At 39.6% G+C, this 24,373-nt stretch overlaps 2 protein-coding genes and 1 long non-coding RNA gene across 6 annotated transcripts in view; 2 read left to right on the top strand and 1 right to left on the bottom strand.

Annotated features, from left to right (window-relative positions):
* LOC110983226 (uncharacterized) overlaps nucleotides 1–21,813 on the top strand; it is a 29,353-nt gene extending 7,540 nt beyond the window's left edge. Inside the window, exons 2-3 of the long non-coding RNA XR_002598693.2 lie at nucleotides 20,804–20,941; nucleotides 21,063–21,813. This is a non-coding gene — a long non-coding RNA (uncharacterized LOC110983226). The remainder of the gene's footprint in view (nucleotides 1–20,803; nucleotides 20,942–21,062) is intronic.
* The window catches only part of lipt2 (lipoyl(octanoyl) transferase 2), a 447,804-nt gene that overhangs the window by 358,703 nt on the left and 64,728 nt on the right, over nucleotides 1–24,373 (top strand). The window lies entirely within an intron of this gene.
* dtymk (deoxythymidylate kinase) overlaps nucleotides 1,857–24,373 on the bottom strand; it is a 55,254-nt gene continuing 32,737 nt past the window's right edge. For 3 of the 4 annotated variants that reach the window (XM_087145444.1, XM_087145443.1, XM_022242308.2), the window contains 2 exons: nucleotides 24,147–24,335; nucleotides 1,857–7,581 (listed from right to left, as the gene is read on the bottom strand). In XM_087145444.1, coding sequence (XP_087001570.1) covers nucleotides 7,471–7,581; nucleotides 24,147–24,335 — 300 coding nt within the window. In that variant the 3' untranslated portion in view covers nucleotides 1,857–7,470. The remainder of the gene's footprint in view (nucleotides 7,582–24,146; nucleotides 24,336–24,373) is intronic. The other variant, XR_002598692.2, reaches the window with a different exon arrangement.

Below are 24,373 nucleotides of genomic sequence, written 5' to 3'. Positions count from 1 at the left end.
GCAAGGTGCCGAAGTGACCAATTACCCTGAGAAAACACACGGGCCTGTCGAAAACATCATCCCGATCGAATCCAGGTGTTGACGCGAGACTGCAAAAATGATGCTTCTAAGTTCATCTATGCAATATGGTCTTTGCTTGGACCAAGTTTCATTTTGTGAAGTGACCAAATTCTTTACCATTCTGGCAGTTGAAAAATGTGTAAAAAACCTTAACATTCTGCTGATGAAATCATAATACCAGAATCACTTTAGATTCCATTCCTGTGGGAGCCCATCACACTCATCAAGCACAGTTTAATGTGAATGCATGCACACCTTTTGACATGTCACAGTGCTCTGTTGGTGAAACATATATAACATAGGCTACATGTACGCGTATTCCCTGTGTAAGGACAGGATGAAAGCGTGGTCATGGCTTTGATTCCGGTCACCGGATATAAATGTAGTCTGTGATACATCCAGGTTTGGGTCCATGTCGAGTGTCATTGGAGACGGACCTCCGATTCTGGATATACTGGCCTGAGAAATTTCGAGTTTATGGGCCTGCAGCGACTTGATCTTGATGACCATGGGTGGAATCTCGGGGATGGGCACCTCCCTCATTTTTTAAACTAGAGGATTACCAATATGGCCCCCTACACTTCTCAGGCACTGATTATACCTTCCCCTAATCGAAGTAGGACCCTGGACCCTGCCATGTTCAGCTCTGCAGAAGAACGATCTTTCAGAACTCATCCCTCCAACGTAACAAGAAATCTCCGTCCAAGATAATCACGCTATGATCTCACTCAAATCTTCAAATGACAGTTTAAGTATTTATCACATTTGGGGTTCAAAAGAAACAATGTGCGCTTATAACAAAAGCCCGCATATTGGGTTTACACGTGTATTTGTTTTATAGGATTTCAGTCTTTGCATTTTTAACGTTTATATATATATATTTCCCTATTCCTTAATTAACCAGTTGGAGAACCCCTCGACAGAAACTTTAAGGTAATCCAGCGTGAGCTGGTTAAATACTGTGTTTATGTTTTGTATCAAAATGTTTAAATGTAAGTTTGTAAGTTTTAAATGTATGTTTTTAGTGCAAGTCACGTATATTCGCTACCGAAATTTTGTTTTCTTGTTTTCGGGCGGTTTGAGCAACGAAAGTAAACGAACTTTTCTAATACTGATAAATATATGGTGATTGGGCTACAAAAGTTTATCATTTAAATTCAAAGTGAAAGTTTTACTTAAATGTGAGGATTCTTGTTTGAACATTTCAAATGTGCTTGGAATTATCAAAATTGTGGTTTTTAAACTGTAACTTTTTCCTTCTAAAAATGGCCCAAACCACCTTTTTTTCTTTATTTCACTCAAATACTGCATTTTTCTGGGAAAAGAACACATGTTCGTGTGTAGTTTAGATGTTGATCAAGCTTCCTTTTAACTTTCATCACGGCAACTTCATTAGATTGTTTTTAAATTGCAAATCGATGTAGTACGGGATAGTGGCATATTTTGCACTGTACGACGTCATGTTTTCCGATTTCCTTCAATTATATCACACAAATGCTGTTTTGATGAACTTCAAACCCCTGAAGTTGAGTAATTGAATAAGTTGTCCACATGAAATGCCTAATAAACCATTTTGGGAATATTCTACATATTTTGTTAAGTGTCCCACTGTTGTGTTCAGTCGATATCACTGCGCATTAGTATGTACAATTTGAGGTGAAAAAAAATTCACAGCCAAGTGGAAGGGGGAAGAGGAATTAAGTCACCAGACATGTACCGGTACATGTGTACACAACTGTGGCTTTAACCCTGTCCTGGTTCACCATCATGATCATACAGCTCCACATAACATATGCTGCCTTGTCATGGCATGAGACTTTCAAGATATTTAATAACTGCAAACATACTTATCCAATGTGACCAGTCCACTCTTGTTAACATCATTATGAGCATGCATTTGTTGATTGTACATGACAAACATTAGTGCACCGCTGCCATGAGAGCAGGACATGTATTGCTATCAAGTGTCTCAAAAGTCTTCTATTTGTTGAATACATTTTGTTTGTATAAACCTGTATAAAGTTGTCATGGGTCATCTGCAGCTATATACATAGTGTAAAAGAAGAACTTTAATTGCCAGTATATCAGAACTAACTATCTGTGAACTACCCGCAACTGGCAGGAATCTATGTTATAAAGTTTTCACTGTCAACTAATAAATTATGACTGGGATTGTTTGATGTACATCACCTTACAATTCACCTTCAAATATTAGTCAGAACAGGTTTTAAATAATGAGGATGGATCCACATGTTCTGTTCAGAGACAACAATTTTAGGCAGGGTTGTTGATTTTTTTTTAAATAAGAAACATCAGATTTTTAAAATTTAAATCAGATTTTTTATGTTTATAAAAATGTGAGATAAGTTGGCTCAAACGTCTATTCAAAAGCAAGCATATTAGTTGCATGTGTAATAGTTTTATTGTTTTGTGACAAAATTAAACAAATTTGAACTTAAATTAAGAAAGTTAAATCAAGGAATTTGATTAAATTCACAAACCCCCATGTCTCAGCCTTGGTGAAATTAACACGGTATAACACCTGCCAGTACATGCACCCTTAGAGAAGACACTTCCTTGAGAGACAAGTACGTGCACACATACCAAGGATAAAGTGCATATCAGGTTTGAAACTTAACTCTTAAGTTTAGACAAAAGTAGAGTTCACAAGAATTTGTTAATAGGGTACTTATACATGCATAAAATGACCGAGTGAGAAACATGCCATGAACATCATGTATGCACTTATTTTGTATGCTACAGGTGTAGGTACAAAATGCTAGTATTTTACCTTGCTTTATGTATAAAAAGCAGTCTCATTTTGTTTGTGATCCAGCTTCAAAGAGCAATGACTTAGGCTTGATTAGAAATCACGCTATAATGGCCAACATTTCTAATCTCAATAAAATACATGTATACATGTACTTGTAGAGATGTAAAAGGTTAATGTGTACTGATACTTTACCATGTTAAACCATGGAGGAGTTTAAACTGCCCAGGCTATAACATCTGGCCAATTACCGCTTTCTGGCGTGTCCGGTACATCCATAGCCAGAGCGCAGTGGATGCTTGCTACACACCATCTGTTTCACAACCATAAGCACCTTTTATACCCTATGATCATCACCGCAATTTTTTGCTGGTAATCTGCATCCTTAAAATGTTGTGCCCTGAAGTACAGGAAGTTTAATATTCATGCAACCGATGATGCTTGGTATGATCTGAAAACAATATCACATATAATGCTAGAGATTAGGTATCTTAAACAATTGTCCCTTTTGGCGTTCCATACATGTACAATATGATCTGCTGTCTGCAGCACGTGGTCGGCATTTTGCCAGGTCCCGAGTATATGGCATACGCATGGTGCGCCGTCTATGTTGCAGGCAGATATTGGGCGTCCACACACACTCAGTAGCATGTGCCCAGCATGCGAATTGGATTTTCGAGTTGGCAATTTATATTTTAGGGGTTTTTGTCGACGGCGCTTCACATATGTGAAAAAGTACATCAGTTATGCACTTCATGAAGCTGACTTCAATGTTTTAGCTGTCATCTCATGCACAATTCACGCTTATATCTCTTATGGTTGATTTTTTACCGAATTTTGAAGAATAAAAGAAGTTTTTATTGTAACTTCTGGTCTGATCACGTCATCAGCCCCAAACTTTATACACGTTGACTGGGTAAAAATGGTCATGTACATCATTTTTCAGGCGATTCGGACAAACTTCGCCACAGACATCTATTCAAAATTCATTTTTCGTAATTTTTAACCTGTGCTAGAGGGCGCTCGACAATTACGTGACGTCATCAGTGGATGATTTGAAGAATACTATGACCCAACAGACTAAAACCGTTGAAAACAACTTGATACCTATTACCACTTTTAAACAATAAGGCCACTTCCGGTTTCGACTGGAAGGAAGGGTCACATGATATGACCCCCACAAGATGAATTCAAGACCACATTTTATCCTGGCACTTGCTGCAAACAGGATATTGCGGGAGGCCACAGTTGATTTTATATGGATTTTTATACATTTAGCTGAATATATAAATATTCAAAATTTAATAATAAATCACTGGATGACGTCATCATGACGTAAATATTTCAGAATTATCTTTGTTTTATAGTTAGTGCTTGCTGTAAATTTGACGATGATCAACGATAACTAAGGTAGGAAAATAGCGCCTCGAAAACGTGTACAAAGTCAATGGGCTCAAATAAAATAAATTGCTTGATGATGTCATTATAACATCATGTTTCTAGGACCATCTGTGCATAAGGGTTCTTCATCGGCATAAGTTTGATGAAAATCCTAAGTTGTGGCGGTGACAAAAAACGTTTACAAAACAAACAGGCTTTTGAGCAGAAGAAGAAGAAGAAGCCAAAAAAAAAAAAAAAAAGAAGAAAAAGAAGGCCTTTTTTCGCAAAATTGCAAAAAAGCCAATTAGGGTAGTGTCATTTCAATTACAATGTTCACATTTATTAACAAAGCAGTTGGCTCTCAATCTTGAAAAAAATGAGCTGATAGATGCAAAAAAATTATTAGTCTTCCAGACAGTATCACCAATGATCTGAGTGGAATTCGACACAAGTGTTGAAATTGGACACTACATGTTAGTAAGGTAAAAACATGGAAAATGACGAAAATGGGTCCCAAAGAAAAATGGGGTGAATTTCAAAAAAACTATTTTTTTTTACTAGTCTTTCATGTGGCATCAAAGTTATTTGATGGTAAACTCGGCAAAATTGTGAAAATTAGACACAAAGCTTCGTAAAAAAAACTGATAATTTTTCATGATCATATTTTGTCATAAAATCAACCTTGTCACTTTTTAAAATTATTTTCCAGCGATCTTTTTTACCAGAAGCTATTAAATATCATCAATTGATAGCCTCTCAGCAATTTATTCACACACGAGGTCTTCAAGGGAAATGGCAGGACAAATCCCTCACATGGGTCACCACTGATATGTGTTGTCTGCTAGAATAACTTTTTCATTATGCCACTAATGCGCATGCGCGAATACACAGGCTAAATGCATGCACAGTCTATGGGGACCGAACATACGTGGGGTACACAGGAATGTGATATATGATTTTAGGAGACACTATTTGTGTGTATTTGTATAATGTAAACTTACATTTTAAATTAGGGGCACAGATATAGAACAGGGGAATTATTTTTCCATTCTACATTCCATGATATTAGTGGGTCACCGTACTCATTGAAATTTTCAGTTCTAAATGCCTTTCAAACACTTCTCTTTTCCTCACTGGGGGGCAATAAATCTTTGCTTTTGTTGACATTTGCCCTGAATGTTGAATTTCTGTTCCTGCAAGCCTGACAAAGTTTACTAAGATATTTCCGGTCCAAGCTTCCCATCAATAATCGTGTTCACCATAAGTTGCCTGTATTCGAATTACAGTGCAACTGGTATCGCTAGTATCCATACCAAAGGCAACAGTGAGAACAGCAATATTCATTTGAGTACAACTATGCCTTGTTTCGATACTAAGAGCAAGAATCGAGACTATTTGATCAGCCCTTTGCAAAAAGAGTGTTGTGGCTATGGTGGAATGTCAGGAAGATTTTTCAGAACCTTTACTATGTTATGGCTTGGTGCATTACGCAAGGAAAACTCAATATGGAGAGATATCAGTGAAGACATTTTTGCTATCAAATTCGCATTTTTTTAAATTTTGGTCATGGTTAGTGAGTCAATAAAATCACATTTTAATTATTTGCACTTGTCTATTTTCTTCCCTGAATTTCATGCAAGAAACACACCCTACTCTTTACATATACATACTTTTTCTTTTAAATAACCATAGTTTGGTGAAAATCCTTGTTTTTTCACTGTTCAATTTTTATAGACAGCCACAAAATGCATTGTCTGCTCACGCCAAAAAACGCTGCTGTCTGCAGCAGTTACGTACTGACCATGCACAACTGTTCTAAATCAACTAAATTTCCATCTGGCAATGGGACGCCAACATATGTGAAGCATATCGCAATAAATGAAATTACACAACAATAACAGTGGCCCCACTTGTCCAGGACAAGTTTCAGTATACTCATCTTCAAAAAGGATTTCTGACTGTTTTTATACATTCCAGCAGAGAGTAAACGTACAAAAAAATTAAGTCTAAGTAAAATTTATTGCTCGGATTTTTAAGTTTCATCAGTTCAATGTACATACAGTCATATGCCAAGTTGTAAAGAAAAATGAACTTGATTTGTGTGATTAAAAATCGAAAGTGTTGCTGTGCATTTTATCAGTCGGAAAAGAAGTATGTGCCTTTGACAAAACACTGAATGAATAGTCCAGAGAATGCAGTAAATATTATCCTACAATTTCTTAATTTGTGTTTGATCCAAAAAAAAAAAAGTCATGACGTTTTAGCTCTAACCACTTCCTGCTAGGGCATTCATCAATGTTGATGATACTGGGGCGGAATATTTATCATTTCTTTCTGTTTTCAAAATTCTTAAAAAATTGCTATCGTTTACTGGAAACTTACAAACACGTGAAGGCATGTCTGGTTTCCACTCTAGCCAGACAGACAAAATCTATTGACACCCGAGTATTTCAGCCAGGCCTGCAGCCTTGTAAAAAGAGATAAGATTGTGCGGTGTTATGTAAGTTTCTTTTGTTCACGAACAAGGCTCAGTGCGCCGCTGACCTCTTTTCAATAGGGGTCAGATTAGCATGCAGCGGTGCTGTGTGGCTCATGGCTGCGGAGCGCTTTTGTCCCTGGTGGTAATCCACTGGCTCGAAATGCCCCAAACCGTGGTATACTGTTTCAAAACAAGGCAGGATTATCTCGACTTTTGAGAGTGAAAAATGTCGGTAATGCCTAGCAGCCTGGTCTTTTGTTCGGAGTACGGTCTTTTGTTACAAGGCCCTGTTCCCTTTGTCCCAGTTCAGAGACCCCGGCCACGCATATAAAGCATGCGTGTCCGGATCCGGAGTCCCCGGCAGGAAGTGGTTAATTCATATTGTACTAAGTATGTCAAAAGTTATCTTTTTGACTTATTATGGCATAATACATCAAACAATCGATTGCTTTACATCTTGTTGCCCCTAATGGAATGAATAATACATTATATGCACTTACATGTACATGTAGGTACAATCAAGCACAATATGCTACATGTACATATCACAAAAGCTAGCATTTGCTCAATATTGGTCATGTTGTACATGCTGTGACAAATACTAAAAGTGTCTTTGAGAGTCCAGCAGTGCAAACAGTGAGGATATAACTACAAGTACAATGTATTTCTACCACATGCGTTGATGCACTTTAGAATGGAGTTTTTACATGTACAAACCTTTCCAGTTAAATTACATGTGAAAAGTTTACACGTTCAGTGCCACTGCAAACACTGCAGAACTCTAGCTCCACAGTTTGTCCATTGGGTTTGGTAAGTCTCCATCAATAGTATCTTCTGCGATTGGTAGAACCAGATGATGGATATCTTCAATGCCCTGACTTCCATCAAGAACCTGTCGAAAGGAATTGGAAATGTATGAAATTCAATTAGAACTGAAGTCTATGACAACATTTTTTACAGTAAAAATGTCATTTTGATGCTACTTGAAGGAACCAGGAAATACCTGTAGAAAAGAATTTTATAAATTTTACTAAAACCCTTGAAATTGCATCTTTGCGTTTCAATTAACCTGATTTTAAATTTTATTTTTTCAATTTTAACCCATATTTTGATTTTTTTTGTTTTTATGCTGATGCATATTTGCATATTCATGAGCAGAACTATGATGTCATCCAAAGCACTGAATCTCAATGTTGCACTTATTTGTGCACAGAAAATTTCTAGATTTTTTAATCACTGCTATGGCAGATTTTATTTTCTTTGGCAATTCATTGCTGTGTAAGTATGTGACAATAATCCAGCAAAAATCCTTTGTACAGAAATGTTCCCAGATAGCAAATTTGGGGTTCAAAATTTTTTTAACATGAAAACATGCAACCTGAACCATGTCTTCCTGGATTTACATCAAAGGAAAAGCGCCCTTACTTGTCCAGCAATGATTGGTCAATTTTTAATGTTTGAAAAAGTGCACCGTTCAGTTCATGTAACTCAAAAAAGATGTCAAACCGTCTTCATACATGGAAGAAGAGTACAGAGATACACAAAAAGTTATTCTATGAAAAATTCATTTCCTGGATCTTTTAAATTCATAAAACACTGCACAGATTAATTATAACTGAATACAGTGTGGGAAATGGTATGCAGCTGCACATGTCACCCCATTGACCTAACATGCATTTATTGCAAAAGTAAACTAGGGAACCACATCAATAAAAGACACACACACGTACTTACATCCAAAATACGTAACAATTACAAACCTAGTTGCAAAAAAAGTGGCTTATTTCCGTTTGGGCCTTAAGAACACAAGTTAGCATATACAATACAAAATGATATAGAACATTGCTTGGGAAGTAGTAAATGGGATAGATAAGCTTGCCTGCACGCTGATGATCGGCTGCCAAGGGCTAGTCCGCGAGCTCAGCGGAGTTCGCGGACGGTCAAGTTTGAAAGAACCCTTAAACCATTTAATAACTAGACTGAAAAGAGAGATGGCTTTTCACTGCTTTTTCAAATTGATAGTAATCGTTGCAGTATCTGATCCCATCAGGTAATAAGTTCCATTCAGGAATTTCAGTACAAAAATGTATTGCACTCTGGTCCTCTTATTCTAGGAACTACAAAATTGATAAAACTACCCCTGGTAGAAGGACAATGCATGTCTGAAACCTTTCTAAATTTATCACTGACATAGTCCGGTGCCATTTCATGATAAATTTTACATACATACCGTAGTTGAGCTTCAGCTCTGTAACATGGTCAGCAATGTTCAACAAGTTTGTCTAATTCTCCTTGGCCAACACCTTGGATAAATTGCCCTGTGCCAAAACATTTTCCCTTCAAGTATTACAAAGAAAGTAAAGGTGTTAGTCCCGATTGTTTTAAACAGGAGTCTTAAGCTTTACAGGTACTTGTAGTTAGTGTTTGTGCACATGTGCAGTGGTGACCTATCGGCTGTGTGCCTCTAAATGATATGTCAATGTAGCAGACAAGACACATCAATGACTACACATGATGAATTTGTATAAGCACTTCCCTGCAAACTAACTAGCAGAATAAAACTTGAAAAGTCTTTAAAACTGTGATAATTGCTGCTGTGCAAATATGACACTTGGAAAAGATATGACACAGTGATAAGAATGATTTTTACAACAAAAGGTGGAACAAGAAATAATGAAATTCTTGTAGATTTTGTCTTACTCTGAACCCTATTTTCTCACTTTTATCAAGTTTTCCTTGGAATATCCATCACATCACTTTGAAGAGTACTAACTGTCACAAATGATTTTATTGTGTAGCAATGGAAGCGTGGGCATCTTAATGGCTGTTACTTCAATGTTCGACAGTAGGACATGCATCATCGTGTAATTGATTGGGAAATAACTCATGCAAAAATTGTTGACCAAACCATTGCCAAGCTCAGACATAGTGCACATGATTTTCCAACATGGTTCTATTGGGAACTGAGAAGAGAGCATTTGTGGGGAAAGGGTATCATGAAATGGATAGTTTCATTACTGTAAGAAAGTCCCTCACTGTCGACTGACCGCGCAATAGTTGGCGCGCCCTCAGTAGTTTGCTCATTCTCTCAACGTACGTTCCGTCCTAAAATCAGGTTTACCAAGCACATTTCCAATCAGAATACCTCAAAATTTGCCCTTACCGAGTGTTATTGACAATTGTGAGTACAGCCATATGTTCTTTAGTGTTATAGTATAAGATCATATACATGTAGTATCTAGCCAACTTATAGTGACTGCTCGAGTACCTCCTCCTGCATGGGTAGAGGATGGTCTGGAATGGAGCTACATGTACTGCAATGCCCTACAGCGTACAATCAGTCCATGTGTATGGCCCTCCTGCTAACATCATACACGTAACAGGAGGTGAATGGGGTATGGGTTTCCCAACAAGGCTCTCTACAAATCTCTATTTCAGGAAACCCTTTGAAATAGGCCCCTACTGATGAAACGGCCAGGACATCATGGGCAAAAATGTGTCATCTACACCAGAAGGCCAGTCAATGTTCCAAACTTAATAGTGTGTAGGACCATGAAAGAAGGACATCCAAGGATACAGAGTAGCGCTGAAGGGAGACTAACTACTTGTTCTTTTGGTCTTGGCAAAGAGGGTATTATTGGCACATCTCTGCAGAACTCATTGCAAAACCCATGCTATAGGTAGCCTGAGGTAAAAACGTTATGTAACATATAGCCATGTAGATAACCGCCAACATACATGTATACATATGGAAGATGTTGGCATTGTGCATGTATATAAGTCTAGCGTCGGGGATTGTGATAGGGTGGCAAGGTTTAACGTGGTAATGATAGAAGCACAATACCTCTCGGCTTTGATTCCAGGCCTACTATTAGTACAGAGAGAATATAGAGGGCCTTGAATTGTAGCCTACGGGGAAGATGAAAGGGGAGCCGTGGGACTACTATCCAATAAAAGTTTGTGTAGAGGATATCATCAACAGACCACTATACAGGAATGAAGCAGCTATTGGGAGAAACAAAGGGCGGCAGTACCAAAATGTTTGCCAGGAAGAGGATACATGGAGTAAGTGTTGTCTAAGGGATAGCACTTAATTTGGTTAGCACATAGGTAGCTGACACTGTGTACTCCAGTATAAATGTTACCCTAGGAATCTGGGTAAATTAATTCTCAGGGTTAGGAAGGTCTAATGGTCTGAATAGCAGATGTTTTCTCTGGCCAATATTGACAAAATCGCTCAGAGTCTGGTGCAGAATAACAGAAACTAGATCCATGTCAAGGCAGAGCCAGCAATATGCAGACGGTCCGGTACCAAGGGACTGGCTCAGTCACATTGAAACTTTCGGTTGGAGCAGACGTCTGTGAAGGAGTTATTGGCTTCGAGACATGAGTTACCTTCAGGTTAATCCCAAAGCCTAGGGCTCAACGGAACATCCAACTTTCAGGAGGTTGAGGCGTAGTGAGAGTGTACCTCCATAGTGATTTATCTGATGAAACTACAATGTACTAACCCACATACTCCCATGCGCCTGAAATTTGAAAGTTTGGGAACAGGTGTGCCCCATGAATCTCAGGAAGTGCCAGTAGAAACCAGTAGTTGAGGACCCATCTGTCAATTTCAACTGTTAACAAAGTGTGTCTTGATGGCAAGAGGTATCAGGTTTTGAGGATTTGCCCTTGGGCCGAAGATATGTATGTGGGATAAAAAGCCCAGGTGAGAGGATGGTAGTGGGAAGTAAAACAACATTCCAACGAAGTCTGGATTGATCCTTACAGGAATCAAGTTGCAGTAACAGGAACTCATGCACATGTAACAATTACCTGTATCAACAAAGGTAGGAATCCAATAATGACCCCAGTCGAACGAAGGGCAGCCATGACTGCGGGAGGGTAGCCAAATGAGCAGACAAAGGTATTCATCTGTGTAAATATCTGCTGGACCATTGCTACCATAGATAGTGCCTAAAAATTTGGGTATTGAAGGCACCTGCAAAGCAATGTAACCATTGGCATCAGACCCAAGGGGATTGGGGCAGTCTCGAAGTCCCCTCTGGTCTACATCCAAAGCCCTGCCCATGACAAAAAAATCAGCGAGAGGACCAGAACTGTTCCATTGTATCTCCTCCAAATCCTTCATGACCACCAGTAAGTTAGCAATGGGTTTCTCCTGTCTAGAGATGGGTAGAATTAAATCAACCCTTTTCACATGGAAATTACTCCACACCCATTCCTGAGCAAAGTCTTATGTGTAGGTGTGGATAGACAGGAAAACGTCATGAATTATCAAGAAAGAGGTGAACTTTTTTTTTTTACCCAAGTATGACTGCAGTGAGGGAGGGCTGGACAACAAGGGAAATTGCTACCAAGCAAAAGGAAGGTACTCTGATAAGCTATGAACAATGAAAACGTCGCAGAAAACTCTGTGTGGCCCAGATATATGAAGGAGGTTAGGCTATATTTATTGAGCAAGGAGTCATTGCTGGAAGACTAGTTACGTCAGATGGAAGTTGCACCTCGTGAAAATGAATAGCTCCAGCACATGCGAATGTCGGTGAAACATTTCTGGAGAATGAAAAAATGAGTGATGTCTTATACATAGGATAGCCGTAAACGTTTCTTTATTAAAGGACTCCAGCTGTTTTACCGCATGCATGGGGACTTAAAGTCTGAGTGCATGCACCTGGCCAAAGACAGAAAAAGCTTAGTCTCAAATGGTGCATCTGTGAGAAATAAAAGTATTAGTCACCCAATGCTGGTCCTGCCTGACAGGGACAAATTTAACCCCAACATACCCACAGTCAGGACCACCGGACATAAAAAATCCATTCCGATGTTCCAAATTATTTTCTGATGAAGGGAAGTATAAATTTGAAAATTGGACAAAACCCTTCCGAGTATATCTCTTCATATCAATCACGTGGGTGTAATCGGAAGAGGGAACCCAAGGGCATTCATAACCAAAATTGCGGCCGACAGTAGTCCAACTTTTGTTGGACCTCGTAACAGTGACTATATGTGGATTTGGACGAGCCCACATCAGAGGATCTTGTGTCTGAATAACAAGAAGCATTTGGAATCTTCTACGGTGTAAAGTTTTGTGAATTTGGACACCTAAAATGTGGATGTGGATTGGAGAAAGCAACAGAAGGACCAAATACGAACGGCACAGCCACCAGGGCAGGGCCAGAAATGGAGGACAGTCCGCCCGTGGCTCGCTGTTGACGAGTACACACGTTCCAATGGCGACACAACTGAGTTTGCGCGTGCGTGTCAAATTTCATTGATGACTGTTAAGATCCCTCTGAAAATATTGGTAGTTTTATTTATTTGTTGTTTTTGTCTGTTAAATTTCTCCCCTGGCAGCAAATAGTCTCGCTCTCTTACGCGTCACTTCTTTAACCAATCAAAATTTCGCGCTTGTTTTCCTAGCAGCCAGTAGAACTTCGTCGAACACGGATCGGGCGTCTTAATCGCGATCGAGAGATGCGCGGTTTCATTGCCATGAATTACGTAAAACCACCGGCCATGGTTATTGTCCAAACATACTTTTGTCTTTGTGTTAGGGTCCGGTTTTTTCCCCCCACCAATTTCTTTATCTGTATTCGTAGGATGGTGTAGTTTTTTTTTGGAGTTGAGTTTGGTGTGTATGAGAAGTGTTGGCAGAAGATTTTTGATTCTCAATCTGACAACATCCTAAAGTGACAACATCCTAAAAGCTGAGCTGAGTGAGAGATTTGTGACCGGTGTCAACTTCGCTGAAGTCCCTGATCCAGCAGGCGATGATCGGCCGGAGAATTTCAGTCCCGGCACGATCAGATCGAGTTTTGGCAAAATTCAGTGCCAATACGATCTGTCAGGAAACCGATCCCCTTCTCTGCAACAATCAGCCTAGACGTTGTCTAGTTACGATGGACATAACCATAAGTTGAACGAATTTTGTACTTAAGAATGTAAAACTGAAGAAAATATTTTGAACTTAGAAGATATAACTTATTGAATTAGTACAACTTTAACTGTGAAAATAAACGAAGCTGTGTATGAGGAAATAATTCATCATTTTTTTGTAACATTGACGTCGATAGAAGAATAGCTGACCTGATGATTGGATTATGAAGGAAAATTGACTGACCTGTATATTTATTGAAGGATACTGTAAGAAAGATGAGTAATGTCACAGAATTGAGAAGAGTTTTAACGAATGATTGGTAATGTCGGCACGATACTTGCATGTATTCGGTTGAATTTTACTTTAATAGATGGCTGTAACTGTTGGGTTTGACGTCTCCCTCCCCACCATGTGACGCACTAGCTAGGACTCCATTTCCATCCTTGAGAGAAGGCTACGAGACTTGTGTTCTCCAACTGGGGCTTCCTACTCCTAGTCAGGCTGAACTAGCTGGACACGAGAGCGTCGGTATTATTTTCACACATTGAGGGAGAACCCGGCTCCATATTCATCAACTAAATAAATTTGGTATAAACTTAACTGTTGGTTATTCACTCAATTCGAAGTAAGTCAAATTAAGAATACCTGTATTATTTGTAAATTCTGTAGTTGTTCGCTTATTTGCCGACTTGAAGAGTTAGAATCTCCAAACTGTAAACCGAGTGAATTTGTAAATAGACAAAACTTAAGTGCACTGATTTGGAGTGAAGTTAAATACGAGAACAGATTCGCTGAACAGTTATTGGGCATATTTCTCAGATTCATGTCTCCTCTGTAAATTTGTAAATAGATGTGTAAATAGAGTGTAAATACACGAATTTAAAAAGAATTCATTGGTCTCTTTTCATTCATTCAGTTGTTCTTGATTTATGTTCGGATCTGGGGGTCATCATTGCAGAACCAGATTGATCATTAGCTAGCGGTGACAATGACGCGGTCATTATTTGCTTATGAATATGCAATTTTGATCTTGATGAGTCATCCGTTGTCCTATCCACACATTCTCAATGTGTATTAAAGCAACGAAAATATATTTATCCACAAACAGTAGCGCCACCTGGCGAACTCTGAGAATAGGTCAATGTAAGGTCAGTCTGCCACCTGAAAAGGCAACAGTAAAATATCCAGAAATAAAATGAAAAAGGAACAATCTTACCATTCACAAGAGTCAGAACAATATAAACAAACAAGGTGATTGAGGAATAACAGCGAAACACGTGTTATTTTAGCGCGGCAGCTACCAGGCAGTTAAATCTCAGGATTTCATTAACCATAAAACAGTCCTGAGTCCTCCAACAGATGAAGGATTGAGAACAGTTAGGGTTAAAATGTCTTTATTAATAAGCGTTCCCTGACGTGTCCCACATTATGTGAACCTGTAAGCCATGGTGCGGAACAGACGTGAAGCGAAAAACCATGACACGGTCCAAATGACAGTTTACGTTTTAATTACTTGCTGAATATCAGCCAAGGAATGGTGAGTAAAACCACATTTGCACTCCATGGATAAAATTTGATTTTTAGTATGATGATCAGTGATTTTTTTATACATGGAACTGCTAAACTAAATTCTATTGCAATTTGTTCTATATGTAGGTCAGGGCCTTTCTGGGTGATACATGTAAATTGACTGGACTATTTCCTCATTTTTTAAGTAAAAAAAAACTGAATGTTATTGCTCAGTAAAATATTCTCAATATCTGTTGGGGTCTGACCTTTCATAAAAAACATCCCGAATTGGGAAAAATGACATTCACTAAGTCCCTGTTTTGATGCACTTTGATCATGTTATGGCCCACTCTGTCGCAGTAGCTATTGAAGACATTATGAATGGTTATTTCCTCACATGTACATGTATATCAACGAATAAATATGTTGAAGAATCAGCCGAGTTTCATGTTTTTCTTACATAAAATTTTCTATACTACTGACATATGAGACATAAACCAAAACTGTGTACCTTTTTGCCACACTTTTTCACGTTGTTTCATTTTGTACACAGGGCAATGCCATGAGCCCTTGCTCTCTCGCTTGGCCAGGCCCGGGGTTTTCCAGTTTAAGCTCTTTTAAAGTGCTTCAGGGTGCACCATTAAGTATTTCAAAATGTTCAAGTGTACAAGAACATTGAAAAAAAAAATGTTTTAGTTTGTCTTTTTTTTCTCTGTCAAAAGTCCCCTGTTATGCTCTCAGTAGTTACGCAACACTTTGCATCCATATTCATTCATTAATCTTTCTTTTCCAGTTCTTTGCACGGTAAATACATGATTATTTTATTTGACAATACAGGCATTTTTGTTTGACAATACAAGAAGAAGTCATGTTCCCTCTTCTACTGAGGGATGCATACAGTAATCTGTTGTGTTGGGGAATATCCCTCTTGTCTGGTAAGGTCTTGGGGAAGGTCATTCTAAAACACCTTCAACCTGTGCTAGAAACCATGATCCCTGAATCTCAATGTGGCTTTCGTAGCTCCAGGTCAACCACTGACATGATCTTTACTATGAAACAACAGGAAAAGGCCATCGAACAGAAAATGCCCCTCTTCATAGCGTTTATAGACTTTACTAAAGCTGTTGACAACGTCAACAGGGAATGTCTATGGTCACTCTTCAGACGATATGGCTGCCCTGATAGCATTGTCAGGCTCATCTCTAACCTTCACATTGGAATGAAGGCTCAACTGTCTCTCAATGCATCCCCTCTGAATGCTTCACTGTGAACCAATTTGCAAAACATTAACAAGGATGTGTCCTTGCCCCTCACTGTTCTCACTGTGCCTTAAAGCAGTACTGCCCAGCAAATGGGGGTGTGTATCCTGACCCCCCGCTCAGATGAAAGCTGTTCAATGCCTATTGCCTCCTCTATTCCAATGACACTGCCATGGTGTCCCACTCAGAAGATGACCTGCAGAGAATGCTGGACAGCTGCATGACAGAAGTCATGCCTGCAACTCAGAAGCCCCTGAACCCACCGTAAAGCTGAATGGCAGCCGCTTGAATGCAGTCAAGCACTTCATCTACATATATCTTGACAGCACAGTCTCAAGTGACAACAGCCTTGACAAAGAAGTTGACTAGTGTATTGGCGCAGTCACTGCCTCCTCTGGAAAAAACACGGCATCAGCTTGGCTACCAAGTGCACAGTTTACAAAGCAGTGGTTCTGACTTGCCTCTTTTACTCTTCAGAAACTTACATCCTTTACCGAAGACACATAAAACAGTTAGGGACAAGACCAAAAACATTCTTCCTGTTCTCACGTGTGAGAATGGGATGGAACGCCCTATTGTTCTTTAATCTCACCGTTCTTTCACTTGCACAACACGCCCCATGCTTCAAGCGTGTCTGGTAGGCAGCAATATATTAGCACGGTCACGGTGTGTGAACACACATTGATCGACCCTACAAGAAGTATCCGATAAACTTACATATCGGCGCTCACGGTTTGATTTCCTATGGATACAGAACACTTGTAAATCTGTGGAATGTTTTTTAACCACACTTTTCCATTTCTTTTGCAGGTGTATCTCAAGGTAAAACTTTTCCGCAAAATGATGCACAGTTCAAAAGTTTCATGGGAAAGACATGAAGAACTCCTGCCCTTTTAAAATATAGGTTTTGTGGCAGACGAAATGTTTGAGAAAGGTTCAATGAAATCAAAGTAAAAAAATCGGCCTGCATTTAACGGGCAAGAGTTTTTAAGGTGGTACTCAGACCTGCTGACCTTCCGGAGTCAGAAATTGAAAATGATGAGAGAGAAGTCTTGTATCCGCTGACCAGAAGTTTACAGATATCCAATGTGATTATTTTTTTTGCTTTGGCTTTACTATCTGATCGACTATGAAGCCCCCATTTCAATTGTGTGCACTTTGGTTCCCGTCAGGTAGTGGAAGTGGTGAGGGATACCTCTTTCCTACTTTAAAAAATACATTCTTTCCGACTTGAATACCCATTTTAGGCAATGTAACTTTTTTTTTACCTTCTTTTAACGTTATAGCAAAAATCCGAGCACCAACTTAAGCCATGAGAATGAAAATTTTAGATTTGCATCCACTGCCCGCATTGTCCAAAACACCCAGCCGAAAAAGTTCATTATTTCAAAAAAATTCATTATTTTCAGAAAAATGCAGGAATAAAAAAATCCATTTCAAATACTAAATCATACTGCAGCAAAAGCCAAAGGGTCCTATATATGTACATGTATATCTACGCATACCTACCTACTACACAAACGATCAAATTCTGTAAGACTGATAATGCCTTCGTGTAAAGCACTGACCTGGCCCGGCCATATTGTGCAAGCAATCCGTTAGCACTGCGATGCCGTGCAGCTTCCGTCCCGTTGCGTGTCAACTCGCTTTGGCCGGCCAGCTGCGAGTATATAGAACGCAGCATCCATTCAAAACTTGTTCTGTTTGACAACTTAATGACCTCATTTGCCTTATATGGAACGTGGAGGTTGTATGTTGGATGGAATACGTTTCTTAAATATCAGACCAACTTTATTTTAATGCCTTACGTCTCATGCTCAAAACAAAACTGAGCTTGTATATATACAGATACTGGACTAATCGCAAAAATGGCAGAGCATTAAAAATAACTATTATACGCACTTGTGCTTCCGACTATCGTTTTCATGGTCTACGCCTATCTTAGGAGTACAACACAGAATAAACTGAAAGGTGAGTTTTGTTATTACAATCATAACAGCTAATAATCTGTAAAGGATGAGACACTACAAACTGTGAGCTGGACGGGCCTGACATACGAGTGTACATATACATGTTGAAGGTTTTAAATAAACTTGGATGTTTAAAATATGATAAATGTTTCCATCGTATCTACTTTCGTCTACCCTGAGAAATACATGCTATCTTGTTTAGACCCAGTAGGCGGGAATGACGCGCATACATTACAGTATACTGTACATGTACCTACACAAACCTCAATAATGTATAAATATTCCTGTTTCAAAATATTCCCATTGCAAAATTCACCTAAAATACAATATGGGACCCCAACAGATATTGTTGACATGTACATGTACTTCTATGTTGAATACCTGCCATGAACCTTTGCTCTATGGTCGCCGATGTCTTTCTTGCTTGTGAAAACATACTTGCAGTTAGATTCAAGGCACCTACTGTACATGTACCTAGTCCCTTTTGCTGGAATATGGGAAGGTGGTCACATGCTGGTGCATGGCTGGAGTTTAGGGCCTCGGCGAAAGTCATGAAATGTCCTGGGTTGTCCATGGATGGTTTGGGGGAGGGGAACCTACGAACACATTCAAGCATTTCTCAAGACTCTTTGCGGGGAGGGTTGGCTGCGCAGTGAGTGCATGTAGCGTTGCTGCACTTTGTATACATGTATATGCACATCCCTATTCTTGTGTCGCTGTGCTTCATCGTGAATAAGTAGTCCTTGCGGCTTCTAGCATCTTCCAACAACTTCTTGGCAGACCCCGATACAGCCTTATGAGTCTTGAGGTAGTTGTCATGACTGTATGGTTGCTCTGCAGACCCACTGTCACGCACAACTGTCCTGATTGTTTTACAGGCAAGAGTGATCCCTGCCCAGTACATGTCCTTAATGAGGCTCATGGTGCTGTTGAAAACACGATGTTCCCGTTCTTCCCTTTCGTCTTTTGAGAGATGCCTTTGAGCACGGGGGGCTGGTCTCACCATCTACGCATGCAGGCAGACGGACAGACGTTAACGCTTTGGTGCACGGTGCCCAGACTCGTTCGAATGGGTTTTTTGCTGAATGTCCAGGGCATTATGATGTCACCACCAAAGCATCAAGCCCAGCATTTCGGAAAAGGCAGGCGTAGTAGATTTCATTGACGGTGTGATTTACATTGAAGTCAGCCCCACCATCAGCGATCATCACCATCAACGATCTACCAGCTGATACATCTACGGCCAAGTTGAGCTCCCCTAAGATATCGTCGATGTGCGTTGCAATCGTGCACGGTGAGTGAGGGCTCTGAAGAACGACGGTCGCCTGATCATTTTTTGGAAGTCTAAAAGAACAAGGAAACACAACAAAGTAGACAAGAATTAGGATAAAAAGATTACAAGGTTTTTAAAAATTTTTATTTGATTTTAATGTTTGCCATGCTTGCTGGGTTATAGCCACGATCCTAATTAAACTTAGGAGAAATGTCTCGGTGCGATGCATTTGCTGCGTGAATTGGTGCATCAATCAAGGTAGCTGCTGGCCAGCCCCTACAATTCGGGATACCAAACCCCCCCATATTCAACTTTGTCTCCGACTCAGGCTGCGTTTCCAAAACCAATACCCGATTGTAGGCCTAAAATATTTAAATTAAATTGAAGTACTGTATTGTTTGGTTCTTTTACATCCTACTTGATGTTTTGTGCCATTATCAGACTTACTATTGCGCTTACCTCAAAGTCAGGCAGTTAAGAAACAGTTGAAGCCTGAAACGGAGCCAAATGGAGTGTGCCTATTGGGAAGCCATGGCTTAAAGTTTGTGTACATGTATGCTTTCCTATGGGAACTGGTCATGGATGTACATGTACTGTATACATATAAAAAAAAAATCTGGACCTGCAATGCACGGAAGTGTATAATAAAATCTGGAGTCGCAATGCCCTTAATCAGCTATAGAGTCATTGAATCCACTCGCGGCCATTTTACCGAGCCAAATACAAAGCTTTCCTGGCAATGCCTGCCTTTGTTCTTCCTGACGTCAAAAGAAGGGAGCCAACCCATGCTTTTGTATTCGGCTCCATAAAATGGCCATTGGTTGGCTTCTTTTTCATACAAAGGCATTGCAAGTCCAGGTTTTTTATATACGTCCGTGTTGCAACACCCTTGTGTGATATTTGCAGCAGTGTAAATTTTAAACTCGTTATGGAATGCTACCAGGTGATTTTGGGGCGTCAGAATGAAATCGTACAATATAGTCTGGTTTTTTAAATTTAACTTTAAGTCACTACCACTCCTAGCACAGCCTTACCAGCTGCCATATTGTTCTTCCATTGAAAAAGCGACAAGATAGATGAAAACCAGTAACTGCAAGAATCAGGAAGTAAATTAGCAAGTTTTCTGACACTATATTGGCATATTCTTGGATCTTAAGTTGATGGAATAATTTCAATAAATGAAAGCGTTTTTTTTTTTTTTGACGCTTTGTTGACAGGCCCAATTATGTGTGTACACACAGGTTGACGCTAAGAAGTGTAACCAGTTCTACTTACACAAACTGGTCTCTTCCAAGGTGATCTTTGGTCATCTGAGTGGACGGCTTCATCCTGAGATATCCCGATAGGACAAGGAGGTATCCAATTCAAATAGATTTTATATGTAAATCAACTTTTAGACCTAGTGGTGCGAGTTAGTATGGGTACAAGTTGACCTGTGAGTGTTCACATACCTATATTTGGCCTTTCATTTTGCAGGTTTGGGATGGTTTGAAGCAGGTGTTACTTCACTTCCTTCAAGGTAGTACCACAAGTGCCAGTATCTTCCTGCCATCTTCTATGAGCCTTAAACGTGTTGCTCTCAATGAAGGAGCGTGCAGTGTCCATGACTTCAGGATACAGTTCCTTTAGTGCAGGACTACCCTAAGTTCATTTCGCTTGGGATTTCTGCCTTAGTGCTTTATGCTTAGGACTTTCATCATGCCAACTTATGTCCACTTTTGGACGGTTTAATTCCAGTGTCTATTGCTATAATAGAAAAACATGCCTACCCCCAAAAACTGCTTTTAGAATGAAAAATCCCTATTTTTAAGGCAAAACCATACACTTATGCTTGTTGATAACTGAACTGCTTTACTGATCGTGGGCTTATTACTAAAACCATTATGAAGACTAAGTATCAGTTGGCAATATGAAATCAAGTGGCAAGGATGGAGTCCCAGCCGCTGTGATATAAAACCCATCATAAGCATGACCTTGTCTTTTTACTTGAATACCTCCAGCATTGAACCATGAAAACACTTGGCAGCATATAAACCGCAAAACCTGTTCACAGCGCGGGCGGGCGAACTCACAAAAAATCTAAAGCAGAAAACGGGTTTGCTGTCATTAAGCATTGGGGGGAAAAATGCTTATTTGAGGTGCTACGACATGCAACATTTCTGAAATAAATGCTCAGTCTTTGTTTTCAGATTGAAAACAATCAACTTACCCCCTGCTACCTGAAAAATTCTGCAAAAAATGACCAACAATTATCATTTTCTTAGACAAAAAAGAATTCCAGTTGGGGCATTTAATTTTTAACGGCCGAGGGCCCTTTTCAACCAGAACAAAAGTAAAAAAATTATCCAATGTGCAAAGAAAAAAAAATCCCCTTTCTAAACAGTGTGTGTACTTCTCCGACCGGTTCCAAGAATAAGCCACTTGCGAGTTAAATTTGAATAATATCCGGTACACTGTGTTATCTGATTGCACAGGAACGTAACAATTTGAATTCCTCAGACTAAAGACACTGTTGCTATACCTCGTGATTCGGGGCAAGCTTTTGCATCGTGACCACCAACTCTGGAATGGACTGGTCCCTTTGTGCCGTTCTTATCCATTGAGAACAGTGTATTGTTGCAAGGCGTCTCCAATGTAACTAAGCAAAAGCTTGGGTATAGCAACAGTGGTTTTAGTATGGAGAATTCAAGTTATGTTCACGTGAATTAAAAGAACTCAGTGTACCAGATTTTATTCAAATTGGCGGTGGCTCTCCTCAAACATTTATACAAAGCATTTCTTTGAGGTTGGATAGAAAGCTCCTATCGGAATACTGGAAGTTGTTGGGAATTTTAAAGTGGGCCTCTGAATGATGACAACTGACGCTGTAATTACAGCAGTGAAAGGGTTTGGTCAGTGCCAACTATTTCAAAGTGCATGAATTTAGGTAGCCAATCACGCACTGACAAACTCTGAGGTACAAAAGTGCAACGTGTAAAGAAGGACCTCAAGGACTACAAGTCAACTGAACATCACTCTTGTGAAACAATTAAGGGCTATAGGGGACTGGATTCCAGTAAATTAAAATAGACACGGTGACCGTGGCTCTCCAAAGCATCCGAGGAACCGACCGCAGCCGGATTCTGCTAGGTGGACCCATGTAAAATTTAAATAACAATAGGGGGCTTTGTTAGTCAGTTCCTTTGATAGGGTAAATTAGCACGGGCAGTGGACAGTCGGCTGGTTGGTAAGGACCTGTGAAAACAGTGGTGTCTGCGTTCAAACCGCGGTTCAACCTTTTGGACAAGCTCCCTAAGTGTGGGACATTTACATATTTAAACGGTGTGGGGAAGTTTTCTAAACATTTTTAAAATTAAATGTCAATTCCCACCCTTAGGGTTCTTGTCAAAATTGACAGTCTGTAAACTCCGCGTAGCTCACGGACAAAATGTGGACCTTGGCAACCGATCGTCACCTAACAAAAGGCTTTGTTATGCTAATTTTCCAGGTCTGCTGAGTCAACACTAGCGACTCCGCAAGGTTCGTGGACTAACTGCTGCTCCAATCTCTTTGTGGCCAATATGTTGGAAGCTCTTTTAGTTCATAAACCACAGGCATTTCTGGGCAGTTCATGCGGGCTTCTCAAACATTCTTTTGACTTCTTTAGCGTCCATTCATACTTTGTCGGTAGCCCTCTTTTTTTTCTTGAAGCCCATGTTTCTTTCGCTTTGATGCTGTCGAAAACCACTTTCTTATATATTTTATTGAGTTTTAGATTGACATAATTTTTCCCATGCGCTTTGAGAGAATGATACGGGTCGGAAAATATATTTAATAATGGGGAGGAAAAAAAGTTTTATTGTAGAACTTCACTGGCCTTCCAAAGTATAGTGGGAGAAGCTTTCCGCATAATGTAGGTATTAAAAATGTTACTTTCTACTGTGATGAATTTTTAACACTGCGCTATCCAGATGTTTCTGACTCATTTAATTATTGTTGAATTCATTTTAAACCATAGGCCTATACAGGTATTTATTTCTTTAGTCATTATTTCCTTTAGCTGTAAATGTCGCGTTTTTCTGAAAATAATTGCACTAAAGTTTATTTAATGTTGTCTGATTTGACCTTAATTCACTGCCTACTTTACCCCATACGCTGACAAGTGAATATATAAAAGCAAATGTGTCAAGCTCTGCAGTGTGGGTGATACTGTTACTTATCCTGGTGATACTTGGCGACCTCGAGTAGGAAACCTGATTTTGCCATAGTCACGGGGATTTGAAGCCAACAATTACTGCGACGGGGGGAAAAAAGTGCGAGCAAAATTTTACTTTGCAACAACACGGACCTCGCAGGGTGCGCAGACTTCCAACGAGATCTTGTTCTCGTACCAATACTTGTCCCGTACAGATTGTTGTGTACAGGTCACAGGGGAGCTGACTACAAAGCAACAACGTGAAGGAAGAATGCGCTGCGCAGTATTTCACAATGCATGAGCAAATTGTTTGCAGTGACTCTGTATTTTACATACATGTACATGTATGTACACACTATACATTTCTGAAAAAAATGCTGACTAACCTTCCAACTGCTATCTTTTAATTGATAGAAGATGTCCTTCACTTTGCTCTGGAAGAGGGCACTTTCATAACGTTCTTCTCCAAAATTTGCTCTATTCTCAGCATCTCCCGCTCTGATGTCTAGAAAGAACACGAGGTCTGGTTTTGGGAGGCCGACTTCTGGCTGTTTGCACCAACATAGATCAATACCCTGTGATCAAACACATAGCACGATAAGTGCAAAGTCCA

This window comes from Acanthaster planci, linkage group LG14 (genome assembly GCF_054643075.1).
Source record: "Acanthaster planci isolate LZ-2023a linkage group LG14, COTS_SCS, whole genome shotgun sequence".
Taxonomy (NCBI): Eukaryota; Metazoa; Echinodermata; class Asteroidea; order Valvatida; family Acanthasteridae; genus Acanthaster; species Acanthaster planci.
This window is presented reverse-complemented; position numbering and strand designations above follow the sequence as displayed.